Source organism: Eretmochelys imbricata, chromosome 1, assembly GCF_965152235.1.
Source record: "Eretmochelys imbricata isolate rEreImb1 chromosome 1, rEreImb1.hap1, whole genome shotgun sequence".
NCBI classification, from domain to species: Eukaryota; Metazoa; Chordata; order Testudines; family Cheloniidae; genus Eretmochelys; species Eretmochelys imbricata.
The window spans coordinates 339,469,613-339,484,891 of NC_135572.1; the positions used below are offsets into that span (position 1 = coordinate 339,469,613).

The 15,279-nt window shown below is 37.8% G+C and overlaps 1 protein-coding gene across 3 annotated transcripts in view; it reads right to left on the bottom strand.

The window, feature by feature from the left end:
• Positions 1-10,285: 10,285 nt before the first annotated feature.
• Positions 10,286-15,279, bottom strand: part of CACNA2D1 (calcium voltage-gated channel auxiliary subunit alpha2delta 1) — a 668,904-nt gene continuing 663,910 nt past the window's right edge. For all 3 annotated transcript variants that reach the window (XM_077807875.1, XM_077807876.1, XM_077807874.1), the window contains one exon: positions 10,286-10,402. In XM_077807875.1, coding sequence (XP_077664001.1) covers positions 10,286-10,402 — 117 coding nt within the window. The remainder of the gene's footprint in view (positions 10,403-15,279) is intronic.

Below are 15,279 nucleotides of genomic sequence, written 5' to 3' on the forward strand. Positions count from 1 at the left end.
CACTCTTTCACTAGGAGGGTGGTGAAGCACTGGAATGGGTTACCTAGGGAGGTGGTGGAATCTCCCATCCTTAGAGATTCCTTTTTAAGGCCTGGCTTGACAAAGCCCTGGCTGAGATGATTTAGTTGGTGTTGGTCCTGCTTTGAGCAGGGCATTGGACTAGATGACCTCCTGAGGTCTCTTCCAACCCTAATATTCTATGATTCTAAAGCAAACTTCCCAATGAAAAGTTACTCTGTGTGTATTAGTTGCTTTTAAAAACTTAATTTCTCAATCTTATAATCTCAATCTGAAATAAAAGAAATCCTCAAACATTACTTTGCAAATGCAGTTTGAAGCCTGATTCTGATTTCCCTTTCACTGTGTAAATCAGCTATATTTTAAGTTGCAGGACCACTGAAAACCTCAAATGTGGTGAAAAGAGTCAGCGCTCTCAATTACAGAAATGTGAATCCAGATTAACTATAAAACTTGGTTTTCTATTCAACTCTGTAATGTCAACTTCTCCTGGAAATAATGAAAGTATCTATGTAACTCCCAAACTAGATTTTCATTCAGATCTGAGCCAATTACCATGTAAAACAGCTAGCTCAAATGTAGATTTAAAAAAATCACATTGTGTGGAATCAGTACAATGGAGTTCTTACATGCAATTATTCTTCTAATGCTGCATGCCACACTGAACAGCACAGTAGGAGTCCAAACTTGTGAGACCAAACGCTGCAATGATAACTTGATAGGGGCCCATGATCTGCATCTAATTAAGATAGAAATATATACACATTCTCAAATAAAAAATGAACACCTACTTGAATCTTCCCTGATAGTCGAGGTGGAGGTTAAACTTCCAATTTTAGATCCAGATCTACATTTCAGTAGACACACATAAACAAAAGTCTGGTCAAGCATTTTGGTTTGCCCCATTACAGAAATAAAACCCAGATACAAAATTCAGATTTCAAAAATGACTTAGGCACCTGAAAGTCACCGGGCTTTAGATCTCAACTTGGAGTTCTAGGTAGATGTCAAGACACATATTTTATGACAATGCAGGATGCATCTGGCCTTTGGGATGCACCTTCTACATACCCTGGCATTATGTACGGATACTGTAATCCTTCATCCTAACTGTAGGTGGGCAGGATGGAGTGAGGGTGGGCTCAATTTACAAATCTGTAAAAAATAACCTTCTGAGACTGAGCCTATCTGTGCAAAGCTTTAGCTGCCTGCATTTTCTTTTCATAGCTATGCTAAAAAACACATGATGAAATTATAAGAAATCATATTGGAAATTCTGACTATGGTGAGTGTAAGTTGTTTGAACTATTGCTCAAACTACTAAACAATTCAAATAACGTATGTTAACCACACATACCATACCGTAGTGCTAACTATTAGTCAGCACCCTACAACACAATGTTGCTTCCTTCCCCAGACAAAATATAGATATAAAATTATACTCAAGGGCATTTGATTTTCAACAGTTAAACCACAAAATGTGGGCTGAGACCACAAGAACAGTCGGACTTAAATCCATACAAATTAAGACTGGAACTCTGCCATTCTACTCCTAGCACTGTATATTGTGCATGAACTAACCAATCCAGTGTACGGAAACTGCTTGATTGTCATTAGGGAGAGGAGAAAACCAACTCTCAAGCCCTCTACTTCACATTTCCTCTGCAAAACAGCTGCCAGAGGCAGCCATGACCAGCACCAAGAAAATGTAAAAGAATAGGTCATGAAAGCAATGGCAAAAGCAGCAAATGCAGCAAATTCATGAGATGAAAGGTTTCAGAGTAACAGCCGTGTTAGTCTGTATTCGCAAAAAGAAAAGGAGTACTTGTGGCACCTTAGAGACTAACCAATTTATTTGAGCATGAGCTTTCGTGAGCTACAGCTCACTTCATCGGATGCATCTGATGAAGTGAGCTGTAGCTCACGAAAGCTCATGCTCAAATAAGTTGGTTAGTCTCTAAGGTGCCACAAGTACTCCTTTTCTTTTTTCATGAGATGAAAGACATCTCTGATTTACTGGACAGTATGCTGAAGCAGCAATCGCAGCATCACCCATCAAAATCCACTGCAGGTTGAAGTATCTGTGATTCTTCTCTCTCAAGAATAAAAGTGTTGGTCTACATTAAGACTTCTCAAGTTGCAGTCAAGGAAATGAAATCACTATCCGTCCACACACAGGCTTGACAAAGCCCTGGCTGGGATGAGTTGGGATTGGTCCTGCTCTGGGCAGGGGGTTGGACTAGATGGCCTCCAGAGGTCCCTTCCAACTCTGTTATTCTATGATTCTATGCATCACTATCCAGCATCAGAGAGCCAGAGCACACAATAAATACAACCAACCAGAAGACACAGTTAGGACCTGCCTGCAGTCTTTTGTGTAGAGGGGACCTAAACAATGTTCCTTAACACGTTTAAGGTTTCAGTCGTCTTACAGAATACAGCTAAGGACCTTCCAACCTTGCAAGTCGCTATCCTCTGACAATTAGGACTCAATCAGTTGTGTTAGTTGCGTAGATGGAAGGAGTAAGGAGGCTGTTGATGCACATTAAATTGACTGGTCTTATTTATCTGCTTATTTACTAAATGTTCATCAATAAAGGAAGCTTTTTTAGAATGAATTTAGAATTCATTATTCATGTTGAACTAATTTCAAATTCTCTCCTAATGAAGTACGATAAGAGAAGTCTTCTCCCAAAGTCACCAGCAGGACACAAAATCATCAGAGTCCCTCTGAACGATAGGAAAGGGGCAGTATGAATGATTCAGTCAGAACTGAATTAGAACTTAAACACACTAGTGCTTGTGCTTCTGTGGCTTTCCCCAAAGCCCAGTGGGGCCTAATGGAAAGACTCCAATTTACTTCAGTGGGTTTTGGGTCAGGCCCCTCATTGGTTAAACTGATCAGGCAGAGCAAGTGGATTACCAATTACAGGAGTGCTTCTTGCTCAGTCAAGCATAGCGAGGGACACTGAACAAATATGGCACTGTGGGATTTTTACAGCTACCACGTAATTCTGATTTTCTCAGATTTTAGTAGCAAAGTTATGAACACAATGGAGTAAAGTCATCTCTCAAAATTATATGGAAGAACAGATGTAGTGCACTATCCCAGATTTGCTGTGCACTGGTGACCAGTATAAAATGTCTCACTGTGGCAGAGCCATTATTATCACACTAGACTCCAGGAGACAGATTTGTGTGCAGAACCTGGACACGGAATATTCTGTAGTCAATGTTCGATAGATGTACAATACTTCAGAAAGACTGCAGGAGGTAACACTACAATTTAAACTAAAAACCTGTGTCAGGAGCTCTGTGAAATTTAGGAACAGAATTTTGTTTTTTATTTGTACCTCATCCTCATGGCATTCAGCACAGCATGCCAAAGTTATTCTAGCAATACGATGATAATAGTACAGTTACACTGAAACGTTTGGTATGGTTGATGCTTGTAACTACGGATGCTAATGTGCAGTATCATGTGCTGCCCAGCAATCTTACATGCAGGGGGCCTGATACTCTGTAGTGTTCTATGGACTAGAGGACCTGTGTTTGAGTTCTTCCCAGTTTCGCTCACTCATAGTTCAAATATACAACGGCACTCTGCGACTGCAATTCTCTGAGATCTCATCAATGTCAGCCTGGGCAGAGTTAGCAGACAATCACAATTCTCAGCATGAGTGTTTCAGGCTCTTTGCAGACTCAGGCACAGAGCCTATAATGTTACATTTGGTTTAACTTTCTAAAGGTTTTGCAGGCAGAGACTTTTATTTTCACGAAAGCATGAAGTTAAGAGGGTGATTTCTGAAGGCACAACTGACATTAGCTGAACATCTCCTATTGACTCTTCATAGGAGTTAGGCTCCTAACCCTCAAAACCCTGTGGTTTTGAAAATCTCCTCCTAAGTTTCTGCAGAACAATTATGCAGCAAATTCAAAAAGACAGATAATTATTCAGAAATTTCTGGGGGCTCTACTTACATGTCATTGTTCAAGATGACAACAAATCCAGACTTGTTCTTGATTTTAAATGATAAACTTTTATTCTGAATATACTGTTTTTCCACAAGAATTAACACAACATTTTCTAGGATTATAAACTTTTTTTATAACATTATTGTACAAATTTTTACAAAATTTTATTTTATTTTTTCCAGCTTGTCAAGTTCCACAAAAGTGTCAAGAGAACACAATAAAAGGGAGAAAAGGCTTGTTTACCCAATCAGAGCAGTCAGGGGCCTTTTTCTGCAGGAACGCACAGTAAGCATCTCAATAAAAATATTCCAGAAAGCATGATCCAGACATTCCATATAACACAAGAAGAAAAGACAGCTCTGTCAGATCACAATCGCAAATTCATGGCATCTGAACAAGACAGTATCCCTTTAGCCTCAGTGAAATTATTTCTTCAGGATAATCCTTTTTTAAAAACAACCAACAGAAATGCTGGCAAGAGGGCAAAACCAACTTTTTAAAACTCCGGAATTATTTTCAGACACTTTGTTGTAGTTTTTTTTTACAGTAGTGTACATTGAATATTAACAATATTAACACTATGGTATGGAAAAAGAAACAAAAAAAAATATGGCCTTTGCCAAAGGTGTGGATGTCAGATGAAGGTTTAGGGTAAAGTTTGTACTCCAAAAGGGTTTACTGACATTGAGTCTTCGGTAGACTTTCTAAAAAACTTCACAGAGCTTTTTGCAGTGGCTTGCCAGCATTACTGGAATTCTGAATTACCAGCAGGGTTAGCATCTGAATTTGCAGAACTGGTGGGATTAATGCAGTGTTTTGAAATTAAGACATAATAATAATTAAGCTTTCTGAGCTTCAGTGTAAAGGAGAACAAAGAGTCTCAATGTCCTTTAAAAGATATCGAAAACTGTAAAACACAGCAAGTAACACTTGGGTTGCGAAGGTCACTTAAAAGGGATACTGCCTATTTGAACCCAGTAAGGCCAGTATTTAAAGTTAGTAAAAGGAATATTATAGGAAAACTTACAAATGGCAGCAACACTGTTTTTGTCAAGTTAAGCGATAAAGCCTCAAGCATTAGAAACATGAAAAAGATTATACTAAAGTCTTAAAGGTACAGGACCTAAAAATCTCTTCACTCAAACTTGCTAACTATGTCATGTAAAAAAACCTGTTAGAAATATGGACCACAGTCAGTGTTTTGGCAGTAATGCTGGTTGTTCAAATGAAAAATAAGAAAGAAACCATTCATGTTACCTTTTTGTTTGTTAGAACAGTGCTATAATGACTTGAACTGTGGTTAACTGTCAGATATACAATAGGCTGTGTAACTACGTGTGAACTAAAACAGTTCAAGCAGCTTGTCTAGATCCCGTAGTGCTGTTTAAAGGCTTTAAAACAAATATCAACACAACTTATTATTTGGTAATTAAAAAAATGCAAACCATTTTTACAAGGTATTATAACTTTAACATCTCTCAATTGTAAAGGCTAGGATTGAGGGTTTTTTTTTTTTTTCTAACAAACAAGTCTATTATGTGAGAGTTAGAATTTATGATGTAGATAATGTTGACAATGTCATGTTTGCTCTTCTGACAAAAAATCTATCTATATAGTGAATTTTTGAACCTTAAATAATTGGATGTCATTTGTATACAATCAGTAGTTCTCTGCAAACAGCAGCAAAAAATTCAATTTTTTAACCTTAAAAACATTAAGCCTTATGGAAAACAATAGTTGGGCCAAATCCTGTTTTCAATCTGTTACCACACAGGCAGAACTTCTGTGGAAGAAAAACTACTTGTACAGAATTGGATTTTCTAAAGCATCTATAGGACTTAGGAGCACAAGTCCTATTGACTTTCAGTGGGACTTGTGCTGTTAAATCATTAGGTGTTTTTTGATAATCCCACCCATAGCCAACTGGAGTTCCCTTTGGAAAGGCCTCTATGCAGACCTGTATTTGGAAGGTGGAACAAGTAGCCTGGCCGTGTGAGGGCCAGGAAGAACTCTAGTCCCTTTGAGGTGCCAGTGCTACTCCCTGCCTATTTCCCAGGGTTGTACGGCAGCCCAAAGGCGACAGGAAGGAGGCAGGGGCTGGTGGTACGCCTTCTGGGAGCAATGTGGTTCTGCATCGTCTGTTTCCATGGGCTATGCTGACCAGGCACAATCAAGGCCTCAGTAAGTAACATGGGATTTGACCCATCTCTGTTAGTAAACCTAGTATAGACACATACACTCCACATTATTCTGGAAGTGTAAGCATCATACTTTTCCATGAAGGCTTTTCTTCTGGGAAACTAAGTGGAAATATTTAAACAAATATTCTGATAACCTTTCAAGTAATTAAAAAAAGAAAAATACAAACTAATAGGTAGTCTTAGTAAGCTTAGTTTTAGAGTCATAAATGTAATAAATATTGCTCCCATCCAACAAACCCCTTCCTTTCAAGAGCATTCTCATTGGCAGCATGTAGCGGATTGTAGAATGGGGCTTCTGTGATCAACAAACTACAGCTGACAGTTTTCATTTGGGAAGCATGGCATGGAGAGCGTGAAAGGAACTCCAGCAACTAAGGCTGTCGATTAATCACAGTAAACTCATGCGATTAACTCCAAAAAATTAATCACAATTAAAATATTAATCACAGTTTTAATCACCCTGTTAAACAATAGAATAGCAGTTGAAATTTATTAAATATTTTGGATGTGTTTCTACATTTTCATATATATATTGTATTGTGTTGTAATTGAAATCAAAGTGTATATTATTTTTGATTATAAATATTTGCACTGTGAAATTATAAACAAAAGAAATAGTATTTTTCAATTCACCTCATACAAGCACTGTAGTGCAATCTTTTTGTTGTGAAAGTGCAACTTACAAATGTAGAAATTTTTTTGTTACATAACTGCACTCAAAATCAAAACAATGTAAAACTTCAGAGCCTACAAGTCCACTCAGTCCTAACTCTTGTTCAGTCAATCACTAAGACAAACAAGTTTGTTTACATTTACAGGAGATAATGCTGCCCTCTTCTTATTTACGTCACCTGAAAGTGAGAACAGGCATTTGCATGGCACTTTTGTAGCTGGCATTGTAAGGTATTTATGTGCTAGATATGCTAAACATAGCATTCGTATGCCCCTTCATGTTTCGGCCACCATTCCAGGGGACATGATTCCATGCTGATAACGCTTGTTAAAAAAAAGTGTTAATTAATTTTGTGATTGATCTCCTTGGGGCAGAATTGTATGTCCCTGCTCTGTTTTACCCGCATTCTGCCATCTATTTCATGTTATGGCAGTCTCAGATCATGATCCAGCACATGTTAATTTTAAGAACACTTTCACAGCAGATCTGACAAAATGCAAAGAAGGTACCAATGTGAGATTTCTAAAAATAGCTACAGCACTCGAACCAAGATTTAAGAATCTGAAGTGCCTTCCAAAATCTGAGAGGCATGAGGTGTGGAGCATGCTCCCGAAGTCTTAAAAGAGCAGCACTCTGGTGTGCAAATGACAGAACCCAAACAACCAAAAAAGAAAGCTGCCTTGGATTCTTATTGAGCAGAACCCATCATCAGCATGGACGTGTGTTCACTGGAATGGTGGTTGAAGAATGAAGGGACATATGTATCTTTAGCGCATTTGGCACATAAATATCTTGCGATGCCGGCTACAACTGTGCCATGCGAATGCCTATTCTCACTTTCAGGTGACACTGTGAACAAGAAGCGTGCAGCATTATCTCCTTCAAACGTAAACAAACTTTGTTTGTCTGAGCGATTGGCTGAATAAGAAGCAGGATTGAGTGGATTTGTAGGCTCTAAAATTTTACATTGTTTTGTTTCTGAATGCAGTTATTTTTTGTACATAATTTTACATTTGTAATTTCAATTTTCATGATAAAGAGATTGTACTACATTACTTGTATTAGGTGAACTGAAAAATGCTATTTCTTTTGTTTTTTACCATGCGAATATTGGTAATGAAAAATAAAGTGAGCACTGTACACTTTGTATTCTGTGTTGTAATTGAAAATGTAGAAAACATCCAAAATATTTAAATAAATCATATTCTATTATTGTTTAATGGTGAGATTAATCGTGATTAATTTTTTTCATCATTTGACAGCCCTACCAGGAACATTACTGGCGGAGAAAATTCCCCACTTATCCTCACCCCATGCTGCTGAAATCAGCTCCTCTTCGCTAAGGAAGAACTGGAGCCACCAAACTCAGTCAATTGTACTTTTAATTAGATGACTTTCCTAGAGATATTAAACAGTTAATTGTGATAATTAAACAATATAGTGTTTTTTAAAATTTTCCCCAGCACTGTAATCCTAAACATGGGAACATACACAGCTGGAACCAAGGGTAACGTGAAAAAAACAAACAACTAATCATAGGCACAGCTACACGTAGTCATTTCATCTTGTAAGCCATGCCATAGGTTTGAGTGGCTTCTTCAATTTTCATGGCATATTAATGCATGCCTAATAATTTCTGTAAGCTTTTGACCGTTCAAGATTATAGTAGTCATTTGCCAGCATATACATACCAACGCTTTGCATTTTCATTTTTTTAAAGAACAAATGTTTTGTGCCATGTAAATATTTGCATATTACAGCTGTTAGCAGAATTGCACAATGTCAGCAGAGTTGCACATTCATTGGTTTAGCTGTCTTGCAATACTGTTTAGTTCTGAAAACTAGAAAAAAGCGCAAATCATATTTTGCATGTACACTATTCTACAGTGTAATATTATAATTTACTGCACCAATTTGTATCACGAACAAGTTTGTATAAAACAATTGTTTTTATTGTTATTCACAATCAAGTATCAATGTGCATACATATAGATTCAAGGCTCCCCATTTGTTCTGATTTCGTTCTAATTTCAGCAGCCAGGAAATCTTGCTCTATTAAGCTTGCTATATTCAATATAAAATAGCAATAGTAGGAGTTTAAACATTAAGGAGTGCTACCATGCCATGAAAACAAAAGGGGAACCTGGCATGAATCTCAGAACAACATATACTCTTCAAAAATAAATGTGTCAAATCTGATTTGTATATACTTAAAATATCTGTACATAGGTTTTCATGTGAGTGCACTAATCTGTATAAAATCCACCTCATCCCTTTTGTCCAGCCAACTAAATTTACGCTACTTTCTTCGCTTTTTCATTGCACAGTATATTCAGAGCTTTGTTTAACAATATAATTTAAGATTATTTAATTGCATCACATTGCAATGTTCAGTTTCTCACACAACAAAAGAATCACTCAGTTACCTTTTCAATGGACTATACTCTACCATTCAAGAAAACAAACTTAAAAACAATAAAGTAGCAGCATCATCATGCAAAATACCCTTGGAAACCAACGTTCAATAATCACAAAGAAGACATTTTGTATTCACAAGCTTTTTCGTTTGAGCATTTTGAAGGATTTGGCTAGCGTTACATAACTGCACTGTGAAGAGAGCACTGATCATTACATGGAAATTAACAGCTTTCTGAAAGGGACATGACACTAAGTTCAGGAGGAAAATCACTTGGTTAGATAAAATATCAAACTCTCAAACACCTTTATATTTCAAAATTCAGTAGCTTCTTTCTTGCTTTTTTTTTGTTTTATTTTATTTTTAAAACCAACAGTTTATGAACCTACCAAAACTTAGCTAGCCACATGTTTTGATTAATTTTGGCAGAATAAACCACTCATTGTAAGGCATTTCAGTCATGGTGAAGTTCTGGAGAAGACTAGCCAATATTTTCAATTCACTAAGCTGTTTTGTACAAACTGAAGTCTGCCAACTATTTTATATTCTGGACACAACTGATGTTCAAAGCAGCTGTAATGGTATTGATACAATAAAAGAGGAAGGTTAATGTAAAAGTATACAGGGTCTGCAACAAATTCAATGCTAAGATAAAAATAAATGGAAATCATATCATACATAAGCTATTTTAAGGGGAGCCCTTTTACATGAAGTCAGCAACGATACAACAATGAACACAAAAATCTTAGATTCCTCAATAAAGCATATATAGAATTCTGTTCTGATGGCATAGATGATGCAGCATTCACACATGTTTAAGGATCTGACACTCCAACATGCAGCCACTGTGGGTGCCTTTATGAATCTTTCACATAGACTGATACCAAGTTATGGGCATTGCTGTTCTTCTGCTGTCTGAATTGCTGACCCTTTGACAATGAAACTGAGGGCTAACGTTTTGACAGGGTCTTGATTAGTTTTGCAGATTTTGGTTTCACAGGGTCATAACTGGCAATGTCTGCAGCCAGATAACAGCCAAAGCAGGACAAACTGGATTCCTATCATAGACCAGAGTGATGGGCTCAGTCCAGAGACCCCACCACAGTCTGACGAATCTTCCTGTTGGCAAGAAAACGAGATAGTTCAGCATTAATTGACATTAAATCTCCAATGAAATAATCTACATTTTAGCCTGTCACTTGAAATACACTACAGGATGGATTTTGGTCTCAAATACATAGTTTTCCCTAAAGTGCCATTAAAAATATTCTTGGAGGCAACAGTCTGAATTTTTAAAGAAAGTGCGATAGAAGGTATACCTAGAATACTCTTGTAAAAACAAAGACAAATACTCACAGACTCACTGTGGTCACTCACCATAAAAAATGCAGGATGCATGCGCATTCAGATGAGAAATAACTTGTGAAACTACTAATGAGCCCTAAATCACTCTGTTTATCTGGCCTAAAATTCACGGGTTTAATTCTTTGCATTGACAACACTGGTTTTTGGTTTTTTTTCAAACACCACTTTACTGCAAAGAGAGATAGAAGAGCAGTGGAATCTTTGTGGTAAGAGAAAGGAGCCTATTTCAAAAAATAGCCATGCCCAGTACTCTCTGTGGGCACGCCTTCAGAAGGAGTGTACTCTGCCAGACCAAATATCGCTATATTCAAGTGCTGGAACCAAATCTTGCATTGACTTACTGAATACCCTGTGAAAGCGCCAAAGTCTTGCTATTCAGGTCCGGCCAAGCTAGACACCACCGTTACGTTCTCTACTTCTCCCCCACCCCCCCCAAACAAAAAAAAAACATCAGGACTACCTGAAGATTTCCTCTTCTGCCTGAGAGATTCTCAGGGAGCTGGGTAAGTCAGCTTTACAGCCCTCTGCACCACCTCAGCAGACAAAGCTTTTATATTTTGCAGTGCTTTTATTCTGTATCTGGGTGAGAAGGAGCCATGCTCTCTTTATACTTGGTCTCTATCTACCTTCTGAAATATCTCATCACAGATGGAATAAATTATATCTGGTTCCTGCAAAATGAAGTGCTCAAAGTATACTGATTGGAAAGCTTATTATTCAGTGTTGGAAATGCACTGAAAGCCTGATCTGTGCTGTAGAAGACAAAGAAAGACACAGCCCCTGCCTCTAGATCTTAGAACTATATTTGCTGGGCCAAACTCACAGCTGATGTAATCTGGTTTAGCTCCATTGAAACAACTTTGATTTATACCACATGAGGATCTGGCCCATTGTATTATGTCCAGACTTATGGGGTTTGGCAACTCCAATAACACATAGCTAAAATAAACTTCAACTGAAGCTTCTGTCCTAAACTTGGCTCCTCCTAAGGTTCCCTACAAAGATTTCTGTATCCTTGACCCCAATTTTCTCTGCCCAAAGAGCTAATCGCTTACATCAAGGTGGAGTTAATGAGTCACACCTGCCACAGTCAGTCAGCAGCTATCAGCAACCATTTCCCTGCAGGGTTCTAAATCCTCTAGCCAGTGTAGGTAAACATGAAACTAGCCACCTGTATTACAAGAACCATCAAAAGCCCCGGCTTTGAAAAATCCTTAATCTGTATATGGAGTGTTTTAGCCATTATCTACCTAAAAAGTTGATTTGCAACAACACTTGTCAGACAGATTTTAAAACCTCTCTCTGGAAAATCAAAGAGTTATTTCGGAGGGGAATATGGGAGGTCCTGTGGTTTTTTCACTGCTCCGAGAGGTTAAACTGCCAAGACAAGACAGGCTAAGTGGACGACCAGAGATATTTTTTTATAAGTATTCAAATGCTTCTAAAATCTTTAGATCATTCTCTTGCAAAGAAAAAGCCTCGCGTTTGCTTCTGTTCTTTACCAGTAGCAGCAGACTTCTTTCATTGTCAGCTTCAGTTCTAGTAGCTTGAGGTTTTGTTTGTTAATTGTACCCTAGAAATTCAAAATTCTAAAGGTTGCTGGTCAACTAATAAGTCACAAGTGTACTCTGTTGCACAAGTTTCTTCCTTAGAGTGAGCATCATTAGAAAGGCCATTACCAGTGATGGTTTCTTCTGACCGGAGTTCATCAACAAACAATAGCCTATATCACATTTCTGATACCTAGTCTCATCACTGAAACTCTGCAAAGGAAGTATCTCCCAAGAAATGGTTTAAGCTATTGGTAAGTTTGAAAGTTTGAGATCTTCAAGTAAGGAATGGGTGTCTGCAGCTGAATATTGAAAGGAAGGGGCACAGCTCACTTCTTAAATAAAGCACACAGGAAAGCCAGGGGCTTAAAGCGAAACTGGGTATAATATGAAGAGGAAACTGTCAGATTAGTGAAAATAGCATCTGGTTAGGATACTGGTGAACTAGGTGGATGTCCACCTACAGGAGTTACTCAGTATTCAGTTTTTTCTTCACCTTTGTGTTAGAACAGATGACTGGGAAGATCACACTGACCACTGAACCCTTTCATAGTTAGATATCTTTGAAGTGTTGTAGCTTTCCATTGTCTATATGAGAATCATGAATAATATGCACTATTCTGGTACATTACATTAACGGTGCTGCACCTGCCAGATTGAAAAATACGGTACAGTATTTTGACTGCATGTCACTTCTGCTTCAGAGAGTCTTACTATCTGAGACGAGTGGAAGATGGCTCAGAAACTGTGGGGTAGAAGTGGCTTAACAAAATCTCAGACAGGAGAGAGTATATAAGACACCCTCACAATGCTTGGTTGAGTTCAGCAGTACAAGTCTAAAAACATATAAGATATATCTATTTTTTTAATGATTAGTGAGATTTTACTCTTTTGGGTTTTGCAGGTTGTTTCTGACTTAAATCATTTGGAGTTTCTGAGGCCTATGAACCAACTCATAGTGAAGCACGTATCTTCACAGTTTTGCTCATGACAATTCCTGAAGACATCTTCTGTGGGACTCAGTTTTTTCTGTCCTAATCAAAGGTGGATTATCCATGATAAGGAAGAAATCAGTGATACTGATTTAAATTATTTGTTTTTTCCCCCAACAATGTGTATTGTAATTGGCAAAGTTCCTATGTGCTATAACTGTGTAGATATGGGAAACAATGAAGGCTGAAGAAAGAGAGGTGGGAGGAGGAATGAGCGAGAGGCTGATTCTATTCTGATTTACATGTAAGGGGTGTCACCACTGAAACTAATGGAATCACACCAGTAAAAAAATGGCGTGAGAGCAGAATCAGTGGCCACCTCTGTTGATAGAAAGATGCTTCCATACTCCTTTTCCTGCTCCAGAACATGGCTGGATATCCTTTTCAAATAATTTAACTTCATGGAAGGCTGCCCAGAACTTCTCTTTCTTTCACATCATTCTGTTATTTACATAAGTTTCACTTACTTCTTCCCCTTCTGCCAGCACTGTCAGACACTGGACCTGTTCTTTTCCAATTCATAACACTACTCAGTCCTGAATCAGGATATTTTAACTGGGGCAATTTTTCTCTGTTACCTTATTATTAATCATTTGTAGCATGGATTTTCCCCTCAACACCAAGAAGCCTTTTTTGCCACTTTCTTTTCCTGCTAGCAGTATGAGCTTTCCTATAGTCAAAAATCACTTGCCAGTTCTCCTCAACATCAAGGTTTGAGAGGAAGGAGTGGGAAGAGAGACAAATCCAAACACTATTTCCCCCGGTTAGGCAGTCCTACCGAAATGATACACGATAAGCTTATTTTCTGACTATACAGTACCATCTTAATTTAGTATCTTCATGTTAGCAGTCAACATTTTTACATAGCCACACATTTACATCAAAGTAAATGTATCAAAATCTCCGGGGGGACAGCATGAGCTGTCAAAGAAATGTGTAAATACTTGCTTCCCTTTCAGATGCACATTATAACTAAAGATAAACGTGTGTTATAAAATATTAGTATTATTAATTAGTTGTATTGCAGTAGCACTGAGGAGCCCCAGTCATGGACCAGGACCCCATTGTGTTAGGTACTATATAAACACACACACACACAAAAGTTCCCTGCTCCAATGAGCTTACAATCTTGGCCTTTTAACATATATAGAAGACATTTTGAAAGCTGCATGTTGTAAGGAAAGCTCCTTGATTCAGCAAAAGACAATTGAGTTTGAGGTCCATTTTTGGTCATACATAAACGTTGGGCTATTTTCTGCCATCAGATGGAGCCATAATCCCTACGTGTACTGTTTTCAGATTGTCTTGATCAATAATTCCTGTATTAAAATGGGTAGACTATATGCCTTTTTTTGGAAAAGAAGTTGTGTTACCTCACTCACCCTAGCTATCAAAAGATTTTTTTGGTGCAATATTAATGATCTTTCTTGTGATGCCTGATGTGTTGATCATTTCACTGGTAGTCCATTTCACAACTGAAACATTCAATTTAGTCCAATCCAACAACATGTTAAGCAGTCTCACAGCACCCACTGACTTCAGCGGGAGTCAAGGGAGCTCAGTATCTTATAGGAGGTCCTCCTGTAAGAAACAACTTGCATGTTGTTTTCCTTGTTTATTATTATTTTTACTTTTTAAAGCGACCAGGTACAAGTACATAAGGGATACAGGCACTTTTGCTGTGCCCTCCCGAAAAGAAGACAAAAAGAAAGCTATAATTCATTAACCAGATTGTCAGCTGGTGTAACTCAGTTTTGGTTTCAGTGACTTCAACAGAACTATATAGATTTATACAGGATGAGAGCCTGACTCAAAGTCACAGAATTATTAAGGGCTGAACTGACGAACAAAAAGTTAACTTTGAATCTTGCCTAGTTTCCATCTACTGCTGCTGAGAATCCATCTGTTGAAGTTGTGTTATGAGGTTTTGCTTCCATGGGTGTTTTGGAATGACTTGCCGGACACAGAATTGGGTCCTTAGCAATTTTATTTATGGGCAGATTCTGCTAACCTTATGTATGATTAGTACCTTACTTGATTTTAATACAGCTACTTATAGAGCAAAGCACTACTCAACATGAGTAAAGAT